Source organism: Andrena cerasifolii, chromosome 1, assembly GCF_050908995.1.
Source record: "Andrena cerasifolii isolate SP2316 chromosome 1, iyAndCera1_principal, whole genome shotgun sequence".
In the NCBI taxonomy this organism is placed as follows: Eukaryota; Metazoa; Arthropoda; class Insecta; order Hymenoptera; family Andrenidae; genus Andrena; species Andrena cerasifolii.
The window spans coordinates 12,912,664-12,934,174 of NC_135118.1; the positions used below are offsets into that span (position 1 = coordinate 12,912,664).

The 21,511-nt window shown below is 38.1% G+C and overlaps 1 protein-coding gene and 1 long non-coding RNA gene across 5 annotated transcripts in view; one reads left to right on the top strand and one right to left on the bottom strand.

The window, feature by feature from the left end:
- Nachralpha4 (nicotinic acetylcholine receptor alpha4) overlaps positions 1 to 21,133 on the top strand; it is a 281,388-nt gene extending 260,255 nt beyond the window's left edge. For both annotated transcript variants that reach the window (XM_076830092.1, XM_076830093.1), the window contains 4 exons: positions 10,526 to 10,672; positions 11,126 to 11,284; positions 12,707 to 12,956; positions 14,590 to 21,133. In XM_076830092.1, coding sequence (XP_076686207.1) covers positions 10,526 to 10,672; positions 11,126 to 11,284; positions 12,707 to 12,956; positions 14,590 to 14,781 — 748 coding nt within the window. In that variant the 3' untranslated portion in view covers positions 14,782 to 21,133. The remainder of the gene's footprint in view (positions 1 to 10,525; positions 10,673 to 11,125; positions 11,285 to 12,706; positions 12,957 to 14,589) is intronic.
- Positions 4,438 to 12,831, bottom strand: LOC143378375 (uncharacterized). Of its 3 annotated transcripts, XR_013088255.1 has the most exons (5): positions 12,417 to 12,831; positions 12,117 to 12,169; positions 11,384 to 11,572; positions 11,114 to 11,291; positions 4,438 to 4,795 (listed from the first exon to the last, which is right to left on the bottom strand). It is a non-coding gene; the product is annotated as an uncharacterized LOC143378375 (long non-coding RNA). The 3 variants fall into 3 exon arrangements; XR_013088254.1 differs by lacking the exon at positions 12,117 to 12,169; XR_013088253.1 differs by lacking the exons at positions 11,384 to 11,572; positions 12,117 to 12,169.
- Positions 21,134 to 21,511: the final 378 nt, after the last annotated feature.

Genomic DNA, 21,511 nt, shown 5'->3' on the forward strand with positions numbered 1-21,511 from the left:
AGCGCCATAAGTTTCTCTTTCGCGCTCTAGTAACGTGAGCTGGTTTTTCCAGCGCGATTAGAATTCATGCGGTTGCAACGGCGTGCCAGTTTGAAAATGAACGGCCAGTGGGTCCAAGTGGGACGGCTCTCGCCGAAAAACGCGAGATAAAGGGACGCAAGGAGTGGAAAGTGTAGTGGGTGATTAAACGTTTCGGCGAAGGTAAACCGATTTTTGAAGTTCTTCCAGTGTGATATATATATGGCAGTCACACTGGAAGAACTTCAAAAATCGGTTTACCTATATATATAGATGTAGGATCTCGAACACTCGTTTGAAGGTTCACTGGTCGATTCTGGGGATGATTCTGAATCAGAAATATCGTATGATTATTTATAGGCATTATGAGTGTAATAAAAGGTGCAGGTGACCCATTTTTTAAGTCGACTTCGTAGATATTATTGGAGGTATTATTCCCTGTTTACGAGGGAAATATTGGAATAACCAGAAGCCAAGTCATTGCAACGATAACCTGCAAATGAACTCTACGTAAAAGAACTGATATGGTGTAGAAAAATCTTCAAAGCATTCGGTGACATCTTCTTCAGGTTCTTAAAAACAGAACATCACACTGGAAATTGTAAAATAAGAATTTATTCAGAACTTTTACTTTGTAGGGTTTAGGGTTTTATAAAGAAATTGTTTAAAATGTTAAAGCCTTCCTGGCTAAAACTAGAGAGAAGCATATGAATAGGATGGAATTGTGACCACGACAGCTAAAGCACGTTGAAATTGGTTAGAATTGGCAATTTTGATCATTCTGACCCCACACTTACCTAGGTGACATTTCTAGTTCAGATTCACCCTCTGAATCGATTACTAATTTTTTAAAGGAAAATTCGACGACACCCAGTATCTATTTTATTTCACAGTGGATACGTAAAATCTGATTACATACGTCCAAAGTGAACACCGATGATGTACAAGCTTCGTAGCTTTTAAAATTGACGAATATATTTAATAAATTCTGGGTAGGTATAATAAGATTACAAATGGTAATTGATTCTTCCTCCACATTCCGTTCGATATTCTTATGAAATGTTGAATTATGTTCATCATCAAGTTGCGAAAGAAGTATGGCTGAATAATAACGACGTGTACTACTGGCGTCTGACTGTAAAGTCCTATTCTACTAGCATTGCCATGCTTGCGACAACACTAACGAATGCTGCGTGTATTTCATACGTTAAATTAATATTTTACGAGTGCTTGAATTTGAATGATAATTGATTGTACTATTATAAAAATTATCGTTATTGTCTGGGAGAGTCACTAAATGACTGGAAGGGACGCGTATAAGTGTGTCAAGTAATAATAACGCTTTAGAAGGAATTAAGAGGAGCTCAGCTAGCAATAAATCACAATTTTTTTCTCACTTTTTTCAAATCAGTGTTTGGAAAGTACAATTTTCTTACTTTTATCGAGTAAGAAAATTGTACTTTCGAGTAACTTGCAAAATTTAAGTAGGGGAGGCCGGGGCTAAAAGTTCCGATTTCGATAAACCATAAAAATGACTGGAAAATAATGTAGTTATTCTCTTCACTATTGACTAATTTCTTGTTAAATTTATTATATCTTCTGATTTTATGCTTGTGTTTAATATATTGTAATAGGTTTCCCATAGAAAGTAATTTATTTGTGGCTGATCGAAGCGGAACTTCTTACCCCTATATGGGGCAAGTTGTTATCGCATTGGGGTAAGTTGTTACTATGATATAAGAGTTGCCTTTTAATGAAATATTTCATTTTCTAATGGAATAAAGCAGAATTTTATTAATAATGGTTATTTATGAAGGTTCGGACCAACAAAAATGTATTATCTTTAAAAGAAAACCAAAAGCGACAGTTTTTATTTATCTTTACGCATAACTTCGATCGAAGTCGTGTCCCTTTCCGCCTTTCATTCATATGTTCGCATCTTAAAGCACAGCGGAAACAATTTATACATTTGCGGTAGGTCTGTGACGATAGCACCCCCAAATTCAAATTTTTGGAAAAACTCAACGGCATTCGTTTGTCCATCGTTTGCCCACGTTTGCCCATAAACAATTTTTTTTTGCCCACCCTCCAAAAAAAGTTATGAACAAAATAAAAAATTTGTCTTCATCACTCACGATGAATTCATTTCAATTTTTTAAAAGAAGGATACGAATATACCCGATCTGGCCACGCTTGCCCACTCTCAGATTTCATTTGCCCACCCTCCAGAATTTAAATAAAAAATAAAAACCGCGAAAACATGGGTATAGATGAAGCGATCGCGTTAAAGTTCGATTATTCTCGAAAATATTATCAAAATCTTTATTTCAACGGTGCAGTCCGTTAGTTTAGATGTAGAAGAGATTTCCCCATGCATTAATTTCGTATGCCCACCCTCCAGAATCGAATTATTAATAAAGATAGCCAAGAATTGCGGTACCCGTTGAAGCGATCGCGTTAAAGTTCGATTTTTCTGGAAAATATTATCAAAATCGTTCTTTCAACGATGCAGTCCGTTAGTTTAGATGTAGAAGAGATTTGCCCATGCATTAATTTCGTATGCCCACCCTCCAGAATCGAATTATTAATAAAGATAGCCAAGAAGTGCGGTACCCGTTGAACCGAATACCTTTCCGTTCGTTTTTTTCCCAAATGAATTATCAAAATCAATTGTACTTACCGTAAAGGTTGAAGGTGTTTGGTGACATGTTATCCAAAAAATGTTGCACACACTTCTTTCTCACTTTATTGGAACGACACTTAAATTTGTATCGCTCATCGAACACTTCACACTTTTCACACATCTGCAGCATGCGCAGAATATCACCAGAGTGGTTTTCTAGTCATTTTTCACTAATTACCGCAATGATATCGCACAACGGAAAATAATATAATCTCACAGTTACTTCACAAACCGTAAATGAATGCACGGTCTCGAAAGAGTTGCGTCCGAACTCTGTAGACCGACTGACTTTCGTGCGTCGTTGGAAGGAATTCGAGGGTATCGCAGACATCTGTTTACGTTTCGGCACGTTCGATGACGACACGCAGCGTTGATACCCTAAAGGGTAGCAGCGCCGAGTGCCACTGCCGAAACGTAAACAGATGTCTGCGATACTCTCGAATTCTTTCCAACGACGCACTACTTGGCTATCTTTATTAATAATTCGATTCTGAAGGGTGGGCATACGAAATTAATGCATGGGCAAATCTCTTTTACATCTAAACTAATGAACTGCATCGTTGAAAGAACGATTTCGATAATATTTTCCAGAAAAATCGAACTTTAACGCGATCGCTTCAACGGGTACCGCACTTCTTGGCTATCTTTATTAATAATTCGATTCTGGAGGGTGGGCATACGAAATTAATGCATGGGCAAATCTCTTCTACATCTAAACTAACGGACTGCATCGTTGAAAGACCGATTTTGATAATATTTTCTAGAAAAATCGAACTTTAACGCGATCGCTTCACCTGTACCCTTCTTTTCGAGGTTTTTATTTTTTATTTAAATTCTGGAGGGTGGGCAAATGAAATCTGAGAGTGGGCAAACGTGGCCAGGTCGGGTATATTCGTATCCTTCTTTTAAAAAATTGAAATGCATTCATCGTGGGTGATGAAGACAAATTTTTTATTTTGTTCATAACTTTTTTTGGAGGGTGGGCAAAAAAAATTTGTATGGGCAAACGTGGGCAAACGAAGGACAATCATTTCCCACCGACAAATCATTAAAATGTTTTCATGGGGGTGCTGATGCAAATTTTTTTTGCCATAATTTTTTTTTGAAGGGTGGGCAAACGCAATTTTTTTATGGACAAACGTGGGCATACGATGAACAAACGAATGCCGTTGAGTTTTTTAAAAAAATCGAATTTGGGGGTGCTATCTTCACAGACCTATTTGCGGCGGGGCAAGTTTTTACGGTAACAACGTGCCCCAAGTCACGGTAACAACTAGCCCCTACCGACACATGTAGCAATTTCAAAGACTATTCTGCTTATACATGTATTCAAACGATAAACACTATTACACCATGTTCTTAAATGTCATTTGATCCATAAGAACGATTCAATCTATAATATCGACGTTAAATAATTGAAATAGACCAAAAAGTAATGATAGAAAAATGTTTACTTATCTGGTACGCGACTAATAGGTCCTTGCTTACAACCACACAATTCGCTGTCGCGGACGCTATTAAAGTGGGCGACAGAGTGGCGTGATCAACTCACGCGGAAAAAATAATTTAAAGTACAACGCTCTTTTTATTTTGAAGATAGAGCCGTCGGAACAACTCACCCCCGGAACTTTTAGCCCCGGTCTCCCCTATCATCTTCATTTTATAAAAAATTAGATCAAGATTTAATAAATGATTCATCTAAATATACTTCATTAACCTCATAGGAAAGTGACTGTAATAAAAAAATACACAAAGTTACGTTGAGATCTTGACAATTAATATAATTTTACAAGAAATTTAAGTCTGATATTATATGTTCGTCTTCAAATTAAATAATCCTGGGAAAACAACTTTTTCGTACCCTAAATAGTTCAAGACTACTTAATTTGAATATCATTTTAAAAATTTGAAGCAGAGTTGACTAAAGGTATTCAGGAATGGATTCTTCTCCTATGATAGATATAAATCGCATATGAAATGCAATCGTATATCACAGAACAGGCTTGTACGTTTGAAGCTTAATGGCCCTTTCTTTTGAATAATACGCTGAAACGTTTCGTTTTCACAACGCACTCCACGTAGGTACTCCAACTCCTTGAAACAGAGAAAAGCTTTTTACTTCTTGAGAACTCTCAAATTTGAAATATTTCTACACAGATAGACCGTTATTATGGTTCAGCAGAATTCGTACACAAAGATCCCTTGTTCTGCTTCCAAAACTAATTATCAGAATAGTTTCCTTTATTAAATTCAATAATGTACCTCTTACGTTACATGCATCACGTACAATGGGAATTGATTAAAACATAATTTTAGAAACAACTTATAAATCAATTAATTATAAAGTTATCTATTTTTGTTTAATAATAAGAGAGAATATAGAAACAGAAAATATATTATTTCGTTATTTGGTTACTAATCAAATGTTTTCTTACTTTATTTCATATTTGAATAAATGTATCCTCAAGTGATTTATTTGGACTAATAAATTATTTTTAGAATAGAAGTAATGCATTACTTCAAATATTATCTTTTATTTTATATTTCACATAATTTTTACTCATCTCTGCTACTCACCAAGGTCCTTTACACTAAACACACTTCTGTGTCTCACGACAGATACCTCTTCTTATCTTAATCTGTATTAAATGACCGCTATCTCAGTCAAGTGAACATATCTGAAATCTCAGTTGTGAACCGCAGAAACGTTTCAAACTAACAAGGGAAGATCCCCAACCCGGAAACTCAAAAAATGATGAAACTTTGGGGATATGTAGAAGATATATAGATATGTATTACGCTTTCCTTTGCTGCCAAAAAATTCACTCTAAGAAGGTGAAATTGACCCCCGAAAATCCTTCTATTTTCCGATTTTCTGTTATAACTTACGAATTGTAATAGATAGAAAAAAAGTTTTCAGACAAAAGTTCCTTCTTTTAATTAGGACTATCATTCGGTAACTTACAGTTCACACAGTTCGCGAGTTATAACAGAAAATCTGAAAATAGCCGGATCTTCAGGGGACAATGCCGCCACCTTAAAGCGACTTTGTGCAGCAAAAGAAAATTGCGTAACACATATGTATATATCCTCCACATATTCCCAAAGTTTCATAATTTTTGAATTCCCGAATTAGAGATCTTCCCTTCTAAATCATTTTCGATATCTACAAAACTACACTTTGTTACCCACCAACGCATCGTTTTCCAAATCCTATATTTTCCTCGTAGGAAATGCTTGTAACTTTCTGACACGCAACAAAATACATAATAAAGCAACACTACCGTAAAACGTTTTACAGATTTCCGCGAAACTTTATCTGTAACCAACAGCGCCGCGAAGTTAGAAGATCCGTGCGCACAATACACCCGTTGAGAAGCGTAGCTCCAGCAGAGGGACGTACCCTTAAACCGTGCTATACCGATCGAACGTCACATAAACGCAGGGTCGAAGCTCGCTGGCTCTGCATAAATCCTTAGGGCGGGCGTAGCCCGTGAAAAAGCGATCGTCAGGCGATCCCTAACGAAACTGGAGCCTCGAAAGGCTCTGGCCTCAGCGTTTTCCATCCCGCGATACTTTTTATTCGCCTTCCCCCGGGGGAATTTCGTACGTCACGGCGAAGAACCGCTGTCCTACAAATTTCCAAGTCGCTTCATCATCGTTGCCAATCAGTCACGGAGAAAGAACGCTTAATGGACGAAGCGCGGGCAACGGGGAACTTTGTAATAAGTATGAGAAGAGCAGCACGAACGGGTCGGGGTTGGGAGGAGAGGGTGCGGGTAATGGAGGTAACGAGGAAAGGCGAAAAAAGAGCGGAGAACGTAAAAACCGGGGCGATCGTGGCAACAAATCGTGAAGCATCGCACCCGATAGAATGGTGACGTTGAACAGTTCAGCGTTGAATACAGAGTTGTTTATTTGAATCACTACAGCTTTTAATGGAAGCAGGACAATTTATCAGAGTGGCGGCGGTTTGGTGCTGTGTAGACAGCTGTATTGAACAATAGTGGGGCTAGCGGGAGGAGTTGGAATGGGGTGGGGACAAAGGAGTGGGTGGTGGGTGTTTAGATGTTGGTCACCCAATAGTGATGTCTTTATACTAGATCATCTACTGATCTTGAATCTAATCGTTGATGTAGAAACTGCTGTGGGATGCTTGGCTATGCAAATGGAATGGATTTAAAGAAATAATGGACTATGATTCTGTTATTCCTTTTGTTATGGAAAATGTAGATGTACAGTAAAAAGGTTGATTGAAAATAGTATAAAACGTATACTCGTTCAATAAAAATTTCAAGCATATTTATCCATCTATACCTACTTATATAATCATTGTGTCACTGATTCATCACCGTCCAGCCCAAACATTTTGCGACGTAGGTTCTCGATAAGGGATTTTTTGAAATTCCAACCCGATGGGAGTAAAAAGGGGTGAAATATGTGTTTCTCGGACTCGTTATTATTCCTTAGGCCGGATTAGATATCAACTTGGCTTTTACTTACAAAGGTTACTGACTCAAATCCCTAAAGACAACATTCAACATTTTGCCCTAATCAACCCCTAAGGGAGTGAATAGGGGTGAAATGTGTTTCCGTGGATTTCTTAAAATCTCTTCGGCCCGATTAGATATCAACTTGGTTTTTACTTCAAAAGGTTACTCACGTGAATGCCTAAAAACCAATTTCAGGATTTTGCCTTAATCATCCCCTAGGGGATCGTGAAAAATTGTGGAACGTATTTTCATGGAGTCCTTAATATCTCTTAGGCCCGAAGCGAAGCTCGGGAGTATTTTGTTAGTTTATAATACGTTTATTCAGTTTTTTGATGACCTAACTCTGAAAAGCACGCATGTGAAATAAAATTCATATCAGTTATAGAATTAAATATATAGGAACTCATTAAAGGGGTAAAGTGTAAATCCAATGTACTACAGCGACCGGATATTTTTAAAGTCCAGGTAGAGTGAAATGACAATCACCAATCACTTTATGTAATGAAGAGATGCGAAAGGGTGTCGTCAAAGGAGCAAGTGACGAACCAAAGATCCGTGATAGCGTCGACGGAAACGATGAATATATTCGGGATGGTACACTAGCCCTTGCGATGTGTTCGAAGAACGGAAAAATGCAGTAGGTGTGACACATTAATCAGTGGCAGCATCGACCGAGACTTGTCTCCACCCAAGGCGGAGGCCAACCAAGGAACCGACCCCTTTTCTCCCTTGAATTTCAAGGGGATGGCCGACTGCCCTCGTGTATTAAGCCACACCGTTATTGCATTTTTCCAACAAACGCAGGGGCACTGTGCTGCCATTAAAGCCCAGATCGGCCATCTTGTGTTCTTGTTCAAAGTGATGCGACGCAGCACAATTCAAAACATCTTGAGTTAAACCTTCAAACGTTTCACAAGACCTTCGTGTTTGTCAGTTTCCTGCGATGTTGCATATTTTTTAAAATTTTGAAGGTATTAAAAATCTTGAAGTTTTTGAATTTTTAATGTTTAGTGGTTTGCATTCAAAATCACTCGCTATTAATGAGGTAAATATAACTTAATTCTTGTGTGTCATAGCGATATCAGTAAGCACGATTAAGGTTTCCAAAAGTATGAATATTTTTAAGGGTTTAAAATCTATTTTTCGTCTCAAGACTGTCTCAAATTTCCTTAAGACTCTGTATTCGTGATTTGTTAAATAAATTTGCAGGAAAGCGTATTAAAGTCCCATCCCTTCCTCGTTACTGCCCTGTGCAATCGAGTGATGAATTAGTTGAAGCATTAAAACCACGATGCACTTGTTCTTGTCAACACCGATCTTTTATAGGGCTATTAATTACAATAAACATAAGTACTCGATAGCAAAACGAAAAAATGCAATGCAACAGTATCTATTGAATTTGAAAATTAATGAACTAAAAATTTAAAAGACAACTCGTAAGCTAAATTCCTTCTCCATACCGTCTATTATACAAAAATTCCGAAAATAAGTACCGTTTCAATTTCAATTCGATTTAGGCACTTTTTCACGTATAAATTACCAAACCTCATTGTCCCATGTAATCACAATCCTAAAAAAACGAATTGTGAAAAAGATTTTATTTCCTTTTTGCGCATCATCGAATCGCAGCACGTGCTAAATAAATATTACATTGCAGTTTAACGTCAGTAGTTGTTGTCCTCGGGGCAGCTGGGAAGGGGTAGATAACTTCCATTCAACTCCGACCAATTAATACGATTTCCCGAAGGAAGACAAAGGGCGAACATAAAAGGGGTGGAAGAAGGCGTCGGTATTTCACGGTGAATCCAGAGAGCCGGGTTCCGAGCCGATAAATGGTTCTAAGTCAAGTCAAAGGAACCTGCTCCAATTTAAATCGTACCCTGCCCCTGAGTACCGGCTGCTAAGACCAGCCATCGCACGACGAACCTCCATTATGAATGGCCTCGTGAGATTTACATTCTGTCGTTCCACCGCAGCCATTCCCACTTATATGTCACGGCAATTTGCCTGCACCCTCCGCGGCGATTTCCTTCCTCCTTCCAATGATCGAAAATCGTAAAATGACGGGGAAAATGTCCCTTATGAATTTCACAGGCGCGCCAAAATGGTCGAGCGTCGCACTAATAGCGCCAGCCTGTCGACAAAATCTAAACGGCGTGTGGTGGTTGTAAAATTACTGTTTAACGTTTTGTGGCTTTTGCAATAATTCTGTTCTATATGGGTGTTATCATTCAGTAAATATACATAGGTACCTAACTTGTAAATGTAAAAGGTTTGTTAACCTTCGCTTGGAGGATGCAGGGTCCATTTGACCCACCCAGCAGTACTCATGTTATTTATTGCTTAACTCCACTGCTTTAAGATAATAAGAATTTTGGAATATGATTATTTTGAAGTTCACGATACAAGATTACTTTTCAGATTTGGGTAAATTAAATGCTGTCACCTATGTGTCGAAATCACCCCATACCTGCTATTGAGTGTCAAGATATTATTAAAAGAATCTGTAAGGAGGTTCTTTGGTATCACGTATACTTTTAATTTGTTTCTTATATTAGTTTTGTGAGGTAAATAAATTGTTAATGAAATCGCTTGCTCATGAGACACCATTAACACGTTGATTACGGTTGGTTCATGTGTTCCACTCCCTCGCATTTACTCAAATGCGTTTCGTCAAAAATTAGAATATTTCGTAGTTCGATGATACTGTGAATATTCTACGTCATTCCTAATGACACTAATATTTTTTTGAAGCTTGCAAAAAGGATTTACTTATTATTAGCATTCTATGGAATAGTTAGAAGATTTAAGGGTGTGCCCACTGGTGGCCCCTATGACAGTGAACGTGTTAATTAATTACCGTTTGCTAACGAAATTAATTAGAATACACAACAAATTAATCACAAGTATTAAATGAAAACGAGTAATTTCGAAGCAAGGGCGGTTCTCAATTTTGCACTGTAGAGGGTACCTACAATAGCGTTTCTTAAGAAATAATATAATTATTTGTAAGCGTGCAGAGGGGTGACCGAATGTACGTGAAACAATCTTGGTTCGCGGTTACGTATCAAAGACTGCAATTATTTGGGTGCGCGCTTATTAAAATTTTAATGAGAGGTCCCTGGCGCCTTTTAACGCGCACGTTTCTCCAATCAAAGCACTCTAAATGAAATAAAAATAATAAAACGCACAATAATCAGCTGGAATATTGTAAAAACTTTGGAAATTTGGCTTAATATAAGATGTGAAGTGTATTTGTTTTTATTCCATACATAGGGAGTCTCGGTTATAATGTTAAATTAAATAAACGTTATGTTTCTATGTGTTACAGTATATGCGTGACAGTGGTCGTACTGAACGTCCACTTTCGATCACCACAAACCCACAAAATGGCGCCTTGGGTGAAGAGGGTTTTTATTCACATTCTTCCTCGCTTGCTGGTTATGCGAAGACCTCAGTATAAATTTGAAGCAAATAGGTAAGTGTTTATAGCTCTTAGGCTCTTAATTTCACTTTCTCGGAAGTATTTCGTGAAATAAATATACCAACTTGGAAATATTGCGCAAAAATTTATTTAGAAATATTGTACAGAAAACTATCTTGGAAGCTTTACGTTAAATACGTAGACAGTTGGAAGTACCGCAACGAAATGATGCAGAAATTCTTTGAAAGTAGTATACTATACAAATTCAATATTAAAGCGATAAGATTTTCTTACACTAACTAAATTTGCATCATTACTACAAACGTACCCCTTAAATTAATCATAAAACTTTTTTACGTATTCTATATAAATGTCACTCTTCCCGAAACACTGTAAATGATAATTCCTATTATCTATTTAACACTAATAAGCACCGGAGATTTCGCAGGATAATACCGTTACCTCCCTGCTACATCCTGCAACGTACAAATTTACCTTCGTTCGCAGGTATACTTCTGGCAGAGTGTTAATGAGAACAGTCAGAGGAAAAGAGAAGACTTGCTATTATCCTTATCATCCATCCACTCAAGAGGATAGCGAAGAACACTTAACACCTAAACGATTTCACAGTCATGTCCCTTCGAAAGAAGACCTCTCACCTTCCAGGTACAATCTATAAATTAAAATTTATTATTTGAATGACGTTAGAAAAGCCACGCTACTTGTTGTTGCAACAGTAACCTTACAGTTAATTAGTATACCTACACTACGAGCCGAAAGTTTGGAATCAATTTGAGAATTAAGGGAAGCACGGAGTTTTATCGTTAGACTAAAATTTATTAGACTCGGGAATATTGCAATTATCGCTGAATGTGCTAACTTCTAATTTGGAGAATATTTGTCATACGATGTGATGTCACTGATAACTCCCCAGTAATGCTCGCAGTAAACGAACTAGAATTTCGTTAATTAAGGATTTTAGAATTTCAAAAGTTCGTAATAAAAATTCATACTGTCGTGGGAAATAATATAAATAGTACTATTTCGAATGCATCATTGGACTATGTGCATGGCATTCTTATTTTCGACGATAGCGTTTTCATCTGTGTACATAAATGAATAGAAAATGAAGGGCAATCGCGTGGCAGTTAACGCGTTATTGAAATCGGTAAATCATTCTGAAATTCTGGTTGATAGTGTAGGTACTGTACGTGTTGTTGGTGTTGCAGCAAAAGACGTTAATGTGCCGTTCCTTTTTAATAATAAAAAATACTTCGGTAGCTGTGTTTTACAGGGAATGCAACAGAGTTTAAAAGTTTAGTTGAGTTATTGAAGAATTTTATGATAGAAAGTCAAAAGTTTTAAGTAAACTTCTCTTATTTTACTAATTGTTACTTTTTTTAAGTCTCGTTAACCAACGAGATTACACGATTTCGCTTCGAAGTTTAATTCAGACTAGATAAGCCCACGGTGAATAATTTTTTTAAAATGAACTTACATTTATATTATTCTAAAAATACTGCATTTTGGATATACTTCGTATTAATTCCTCTATAATTAAAGTGAAACTTTATTTTCCATTTCATTGATATTTAATTCAACCAATATTGAATTCAAATTGATATCAAAATATTATTATTTACTTAAATAAGTGTCATAATAATTTATAAATAAGTTTAGCATCTCAAATGCCTATTTCTAGAAATATTTCTATATAAATACAACATTAAGTTCGTCCTGAATAATAATAAATTCATCGACGAATATGAACCACCCCTATACTTCAAAAACTACTTACCCCCATTAAAAACAATAAATCAACGAATAACTTGCCAGCATAAGCACAGAGGCAGACCAATTGTCATAGATTTAATTCCATTGCTATCATCTGTCACCAGAAGCAACAATACATCGCGTAAAGTGTTCTCGTACACTCAGCCGAGTGTATACTTTTATTCCATGCATCTCGTTGAAAAGGAATTGTACGTGTCCAGGAGGCAGAATATTTCTCACTTTCCTCGATGCACCAAATATCCTGTCGTAAGAAAACTTTTTACTCAGAGCCACACTCTTTTGTTCGCAATTCAGTCTAGCGGACGGCGCAAGATTCGGTGGAAGTTGCTTAATTCATGGACCAACGTTACCACCGCTTCCTCTTCACACCGACTGCGACGATCTTTCCGTTTCCGGGGAGGCAGGAATCGAAGAAGTTAAAAGCCCAGTTCTACGGAGTCCTCCCCCTTTCTCGCATTCACGCTGCCCCCCAGAAATTCACAAGTCCTGTGTCTGCGTGCGCTTCATCGCGGAGCACACCAAAATGCTCGAAGACTCGACCAAGGTACTAATTTTTCCGCTTCGACACATTTATGCATACTTTAAATTATTGGGTGTTACGACTTTCTTTTACTTCGATAGAAAATACAGGGTATCATTAATATGCTCGTACAAATCCAAAAGGGTGTGATTGTGCAGAAAAATATAAGCCGAAATTATAGGAAAACAATTTTTGATTGGGTGATTCGTTTTCAAAAAAAATGACTTTGGATATTGATTAAGTATGCGTACATCTTCGCGTAGAATTACACTCGTTCGTGTTGTACCAACAATTCGGTGGCACCCTGAATGTATACACAGAATATGGCGAACACAATCGTACAAAAAGGGTTAACGTGCTCCGCGCTACTGTAGAATTGCAGGTTTTCGATAGGGCCTCGAAAACGCGTAAAAAAAGTCAGACTGCAATATTCAATCACAGAGCAGTAGCAGGTGCGTGAATTGTTTAGTTTCAGCTTCTACTCCTACTGTTTTATTTCCACGTTGAATTGAAAAATACGCTTGTTCGTTCGATGAAATGTTCATTTCCGATAAATATCGCCTGATACTGGTGACGCACGTGGCACGAAGAGTGTTAAGTGACTGTAGGAACAACTAATTGATATCTTGCAGCTGAGATTTTAATTTTAAAAGAAAATGAATCTGAATCTAAATTTATCATATTTCCTCTGCTTTATATCTTCTTCAATATAAATTGGTGTTATATGTTTAGTGCAGCCAATGTTCTAGCAATATAAAATGAGATTTTAAAAACGAGATAATATTTAAACTTGTAAACTATTCTTCAATGATTACTTTAAATATACATAACTTGATGTCGTAGACCTATATTACCATTATAAAATATTAAACTGTTAACTTTTATAAGTAAATGTTATTTATCGAACTTTTAACTCATTTCAAATCATTTCTTTTCTGTTTTAAGTTAACTTTGTAGGCACATTAACACTTTAACTTTGTTGTAAGAGTTCAATTTTAACAGTTACTTTATATTCGATTAATAAAAGTTCTGGAGGATCATATCCTTTCGAACAGACATTTAAGGGTAAAATATAAAAGTTGGGAATATATTTTTAATTAGTATTATTTAAGAAATTGGAACCTGGATAAATATAGACGAGATGGTACATTGTGATTGTTATATAATTATTTTCACCGAACGGTTTATGGTTTCAAGTTCCAACTTTCAACTTCGGACCTATCTAAGTACCTACTCCATTTTCAGGAAATCTGCTTGTCACAACTTTAACTTTGTCAGAGCAGAATAAGGAAATAAGAGTTTCTTATTTACACAAAAATGTATAGAATAAAAGTTTCCGTTAATACACTGCATTTTATAACAGTTCTCACGGAACAGAAAAGATAGTAGTCATAAAATTACAATTATTTCATAATTAATTGAAAATTTTAACAGTTTCATTCGACCACTGATTATATAGTACAGATTCATAAAGATGTTGAGATACTAATTGAGAACTGGTTATAGATTACTTAGTTAGATTTTGGAGTGTAATGATTTTTCTCTCAGATAGTCGATTAACTTCTTCGTGTGTGCTGGCATATCATTTGATCTAACTAATTTTTGTAATCTCTTGCGTGTACGTTTCGCCCGTCTAACATTGATGATTTGTGGAAAGGTGAAAGAGGACTGGAAATACGTGGCGATGGTCCTGGACAGACTGTTCCTTTGGATCTTCACTCTGGCGGTGCTGGCTGGCACAGCTGGGATCATCTTGCAAGCACCGACCCTCTACGACGACCGGGTTCCGATTGATAAAAAATTCAGCGAATTCGCATCCACGACGGTCGTAAACTGTCCGCCGCAATAATCCATGCCCGAGCCCTGCACCGTGGACAAAGACTAAGGACCAGCAACCCGGAAGTACTTTGCTAACATCCCGGAATCCAACCCTGGTCTGAGGAATGTCCAACTTCCTACAGCGGTAACGAAATTACGGTAAAAAGGGCTCCAATTACCAAGACGATTGTGAAGTATACGACGTACATAGGACTCCACGAGAGAAACCCAAGTGAAACCAATAGAAGAAGAAAGAACATGGGACGAGAACGATCCTGGGGAATGCCAACTACAAAAATTGTCTTTCCGTTTTCCCCCGACTTGTCGATGACACTGACGTTGTTCCTAAAGAATCATACCGAGACACACGAATAAGTCGACGCGTCGCGAATGGGACTCCTGTGGATGAAGCTCACCGAAACTCACAGCTGATCCAGAGCCTCGATTTCCATTTAGCAAACAGGGGAACAACCGTCGATGGCGTCGCTACCATATACGCGTGCATGTTTCTTGGAATTACTCCTTCGTTAAATTATCGACAGCTTATGGAAGCTGAACGAGGCACAATAAAAATCGTTCGTTTCTGGCTTCGCCTCGCGGATAAGGGGATGCGACCGACGCGTCGACAGGTCGCAAAGAATATTTCAAGAAACTTATATAGTCTGCTCAAGTAAATCGTAATATGAAGCTGCCACTACTTAATCGGGTTACAATTAAAACAACAAGCTAATTAAAGGTACTGTAAAGAGAAGGAACAGTTCGGTTTGAACCCTTGGCGGCCTTCGTTCAGCATCCCGGGATGCTCGATGAGATCGGGGGCGTAGAAACGGCGGTGTCGACTGCTCGATCCCCAGCCAAGGGTTGAAAAGACTCATGAATAAACTGTCGTACGGTCGCGTGTTTTATATACCCCGTTTACCCGACACGTTAAGAGAGATTATTATTAGGCATCACGATTGTAGGTAGTACGTTGTACGACACAAATTTAGTGTGTAACTTAATGTATAATCCGATTAGTCTTAAAGAATTAGGAACGTACCCGTTTGTACGAATGTATCTTTAAGGGAAACGGAGGAGAGAAAGGTGGCGTAGGATGTGCGTGCATCGAAATTTCATTCGAGACTGACGTTTCTCTTCCTATTCGTTGCACTAAAGTTTGCGGAACCAAGAAAATTCGAACCACGCTACTTCGCAATGAAGAAGAAACGGGAGAAGCTTTTTGTATCGTGGAAATCTTTACAGATGGATTTTTTGTACACTCTATGCTTTTTAGTGATAGTAGAAAAGGTATGTGGCGAGTTGTCGACAAATCGAAGAAATAGGTGAGGATGGAGTTGAAAAATTTGGAAATTATGCTTTCCGTGTGTATTGCCTGTATATTAATTTTTTGTTCGAAATATAACGAAAATAAGGAATCCGAAATTAAACACGTCGATTCTTCCCGTAAGACAATAGGAATGCATAAAAATTACTTCTCCACAAAATTTCTTTTTAAATTTTACTCGTAGATGCCTCGTGTGATTAAAATACTTTCAAGTCGCCAATGTGTTAACTAAAATTAGTTCAAATGGCATATGTGGGGTGCCAATATAGTTTATTATTTCTATAATAACATAATAAACACCATCAAACTATTATTTTAAAGTAATAAACACTGTCAAACTATTATTTTAACATAATAAACACCATCAAACTAGTATTTTAAAGTAATAAACACCATCAAACTATTATTTTTAAATAATAAACATTATCGAACTATTATTTTAACATAATAAACATCATCAAACTATTATTTTAAAGTAATAAACACCATCAAACTATTATTTTCTAATAATATACACCATCAAACTATTATTTTAAAGTAATAAACACCATCAAACTAGTATTTTAAAGTAATAAACACCATCAAACTAGTATTTTAAAGTAATAAACACCATCAAACTATTATTTTCAAATAATAAACACCACTAATTTATCGTGTTCAGGTAACAAACACCATCGATTGGTTACGTTAAAATAATCACCAACTGTTTACTACTCTCAAAAAGCAAACTTATTATTTTAAATAACCGATTCGTACTTATCGTTCAACTGGCGAACGTTAATCTCGGGAGAAGCTTCGTCGCGAACGCGTCCTACGTCGCCTCTGTAAAAATATTGTATTTTCTAACGAAAAATCGAGACACGCGAGACATTACAATAATAATAACCGATAGTACTGTAAGAACAAGTAAAGCATACGAATTCTAAAGCTGATAGATGTAGCTGATTGAACAACCGTTGACGTCGTTGTTCAATGCCGTAGTAGGTGGTTGATGTCACTGTCAGTTCGTTACTGTCAGTTCGTCGCGATTTCATATTTTATTTTCACATTACTTTCATTCGTTCCTTTCTGTAACCACGCGTCCTGTATAAAACGTATTACCATCGCGGTTAAATGATCGTTAGTTGCGCCTCGCGCGAGCGGACTGATATTCGCGAGAATAATTCTAACACAACGTCGGGGAATCGGCGATTCTTCAGCTAAATTCATGCCGCCGTACGTCTTTTAAACGAACACAAACCTCGTGGAAGGTTGCGGATACTTTATGACGGGCAGTTCGTTCCGGTTATCCGCGCGTAAGACGGGAATCCCTAGTTCTTCGACGTTCGTAGGTGTATGTCATAGCTGAGAGTTATAGTTTTAACGCATCCAAGGTACGAGATGCCTTACAGCACAGTGGATTGTAAATACATTTGTAGAGTGAAGCATATTGGTTCCGTAAATACTGCCATTAGAAAGCGTTGTTAGTGTGAGAGACGTTTTCGTCGTATCGGTGTGCTCCTCGATTCCTCATCAATTGGTGACTGGGTGAAAGGAACCCGGGGTCCTTTCTCAAATACGCTCGCATTTTTCTAAATACATAAAGTCTTAAAGGCTGCAAATTTTATCTAGAGACGTAGAAATCTGTGGGTGACCTGATTCTATAAAATGAACATCATACTGTATTTTCTTCGAACAGTTCTACTACAGTTGAGCAAAATTTAATTGGTAATAGAATTTATTTAACGGAATGGTTATGACAGATTAAATAGGTATGATTCTGAGCAACTCGGAAGTGACCACATAAACTTAATTAATCTATTATTTTGGTAGCTAAGATGCTTTGATATTATTTATCAAAGATCTTGTGGAACAAATCAGTCTAAGTGAGGCTTGGGTTGCAGGATTAGAGTCCTGCCTATATCTTAGGACATATTTGCAGCCTGTGTCTCAAAAGGTGTTGCACTAAGTTCAGAATTCAGATTTGCTTCGATTCTCCAGATAATTAGCGCACTGCTCAAAAGTTCGGGAAAATCGAGTTCAAAGCTCACCCATGTTAGACCCTCGATCTGTGCACTCATACATAAAAAGGAAACCATAAATATGCAAAGTTTTGGCCAAATCGGTATTCAAAAACCTTCTGCACTCACCTCGCTTTTAGAAACTCTTCAGAAAATTCGCGCTCATTTGAGAAAGCACCCAGGAACTAGTTCTAAATTCCACGTCCCTCCGACGTACTTTTAATTTCGAATGGGACGTGGATGCCGTTGACTCGCAAATTGACTGAGAAGCAGGAAAGAGTGAACGTATGAATGGATAAGAAAACCTTGAGAAATAGTCGCTGATTGATCGGGGATCGATACCGGGGCACGTAGTACACGGAGGGAAGTATAAAAGTATTTGCTACCTGATCGAAAAATCGTCCAGTGAACGCCGAAGCACATTTAGAGTGAAAATGGAAGCTGCATCGTCGATCTTATTCGTAGATTGCGCCGGAGTTTCTAGCGACCACGGTTATACCTTAGCGGAACGAGCGGATAAGACGTTTACTTTGCACTAGAACGATAGGAATGAACGCACACCTTTTCTATGATAGTATCAGTTACTGATTTACGCGTCGACACCGTGATTAACCCTTAGTATGTGTTGATGAACAGCTGGTCGTTAGCTTAATTCAGTGAACGATGAACCTTGGGGTCTCACCTTCGCGACAGCAGGCTCTTCGGCCCGCTATTGTCACTGTGAGATTTCAACGGTTGACAAATTGCCGCGGTCGTTCAATTATTGTTGCTGGGTGGAGGCAGATGATCGAGGTAGTTGTCCACTGACTGATGGTAAAGGGAAGCTTAAAGACTCCTGAGGGGGGGGAACACAAGTGCGCGGTAATCTAGTTAATAGTTAGAGGATTAGGGTGACATAAGGAAACGTTAAGGTGTAAATAATATGTACATAACGAACCGTAACGTAAGTCAGAGGCTATAAAGCGGTTGGACTTTTTTTACTATTTCAAAGAAACTGGGATCACACGTTGCACAATGGGGTCCCGCGATATCGTGCTGAACTTGTCGCAAAGCAGTGGTGGTTGCTAGTGGGAGGATACGAGCTAAGCGTTCCTTTAATTTGTCAATGACAACGAACGGGTCGAGAGAATTCTTCTGAAACTATTCAACTTCTCTTTTCAGGATCATCGCGATCCTGAGTTTTGAGTTACTCAAGATAGTAACGGTTCTATGTCTATCTCAATTTTGATCAGTATTTAAGAAACCACGAGTATAATAGTTAGAAGATTGTACGCGAATCTATCGAGTTCGAAGAAGGAAGAAATGCATTTTATTCGATAAAATATTCTTCAGATTCAGGTTGGTTTATAAATCTCTACCAATTACTTGCAGACATCGGTTCGAAGGTAATACATTCGCAGTTACGATCATTTCGTTCGCGCAACAAACACGTAACCGTTAACGGGTCTAGTAAAACTATATAACGTAGGATAAAATTGCAGCGCCGTGATTGATAACTTGTCAACATCACCGGTTGTCGTGGCCTTCGACTGGAGCTACATGCGACAATTTTCTAGGCAGAGTGGCGCGTTTCCACCGCGCCGAAGGCAGCAACGGCGACGGAAGCTCGAATCGTTCCTCGATGCACAATTTATACAAAACGGAAGAAACCTTTTGAAGAGACGAAAAGACGGGCACGTTTGCCTCCACGTGTGTTGAACAATCCCGATAAGATTGCACGCATACACAGCTCGAAGACGGTCGTTATGCGGGTGTTCCCAGACTCGTGACGGATTTAGTGTCAAACCCTTTGCGGACTTCGTCATATGTTTGTACGTTTATTGAGATTCGAAGCGTTCTGAAGTAGTGGCTCCCAAACACGAGTGTTTCTAACGCGATTTATACATTCTTCTTGGCGAGATAATCGGCGGGAACTAGTTTTTACGCGCGTGAGGGATCTGCGGGGCGCGTGGACGAGCCAGTGGAACGTCCCCCAGGATGTTTGGGAGCTTCTAATTGACATAATGTTGCATAAAATGCCGAGGAATTAACGTAGACCAATCGAAGCTCATTAAAAGTCATCAACTCTGTTAAGTGAACGAGAAGGAAGCACGTTGATAGCTTAAGATGAGAGAGAGGAAATTCGAATCGCGTTGTACGTATCGTCGGCCGGAGGATACATTATTTCGTACTTGAAACTTGGAAACGTAGGTAGCGACTCGCTGTAATCCCGCGGAGCATCGGCAATTCAGTGAGCCCGACGTACATCCTTCATTCGCATCTCGCGACTTCGTACTTTACCGTGCTAAGTGAACGCGCAACAAGCTTAAATCGCATAATGACAATAAATTCAACAACAACTGAACAATCAGTCATCACGAAATCTACTCCTTTGAATTGTCCTACTGATTCGCCGGAGGTATCGTAAACTCGGAATCATTTGTGGCTCTGGAAGTGTCGGAGGTGAGAAACGCGGAGAGGAAGCTTGGATAAGTGAGGTGCGCGGGAAGGAAGGGAAGAGCAAATGGAAAAATAATGGGTCCGTTTACTTTGCCACTTCCCAGGGCCTTAGGGGCATTCTTTTCTTATAATTTCGTCGCGATTCAACGGTTCGAGTTCATTACAATCGACACCCGCGTCCCGATCTCTGACCACTTGACACATTTTAACGCGTAGAGTAATAAGCAAAGTAGTTTAAAAAAAAAAATTCTATAATTGAGAAACTTTAGCGACCTAGACTAAGGAATGCGCAGGTATGACGGTACGATTATATAATAACGATAATTAATAGTAAACCGAGTGTACTGCATAGCACTAGCGCTACTAAAACGAGGGTGAAAATAACGAGCAGAGTAACGTAACGGGGAGAGATTATCGAGTATCGATTAACTAACGTTAGATACAACTAATGCGTATATCGTTTGTTAAATATGTACCTATGAATTATTGATGACCGTCGTTCTAAGGCTACACGATGTAAGGACGAGATTCTTGTTGCTTGGTTTTGTAATCATGCTTGATAAAAGCATTCGAAGAATAAAACTTGTTGTCGTAGAAACTGTTCTTCGGTGATCATTTAATCTTCTCTTGGCAGATGCATGATTCCTTAGGTCTTAATGGAAACTGTGTTACTCATTACTTGTTAGTAACTTGGGAGAATGTTGGCACGTTTTTGGAACATTTTTTTATATGAATAATATGAAAATTAATATTTTTACATTTTGTGAATGTTCTACAAATGTTAAAAGGCACAAAATCTGCACCCCTTTCCTTCTTTTATATTGTTCTTTAGTATTTGAATTCGTGCGACACGAACTCCCACTAGTTTTCGCCCCTCCCCCCTCCCCTCATACCATTACTATTAATTCTTGCAGGATTTCGAATTCTATTATATCTTAATATATAAAGCAGAAAGTGTTTGTGTCTTTGTCTGTCGCCTGAAAACTTTCAAACGGTAA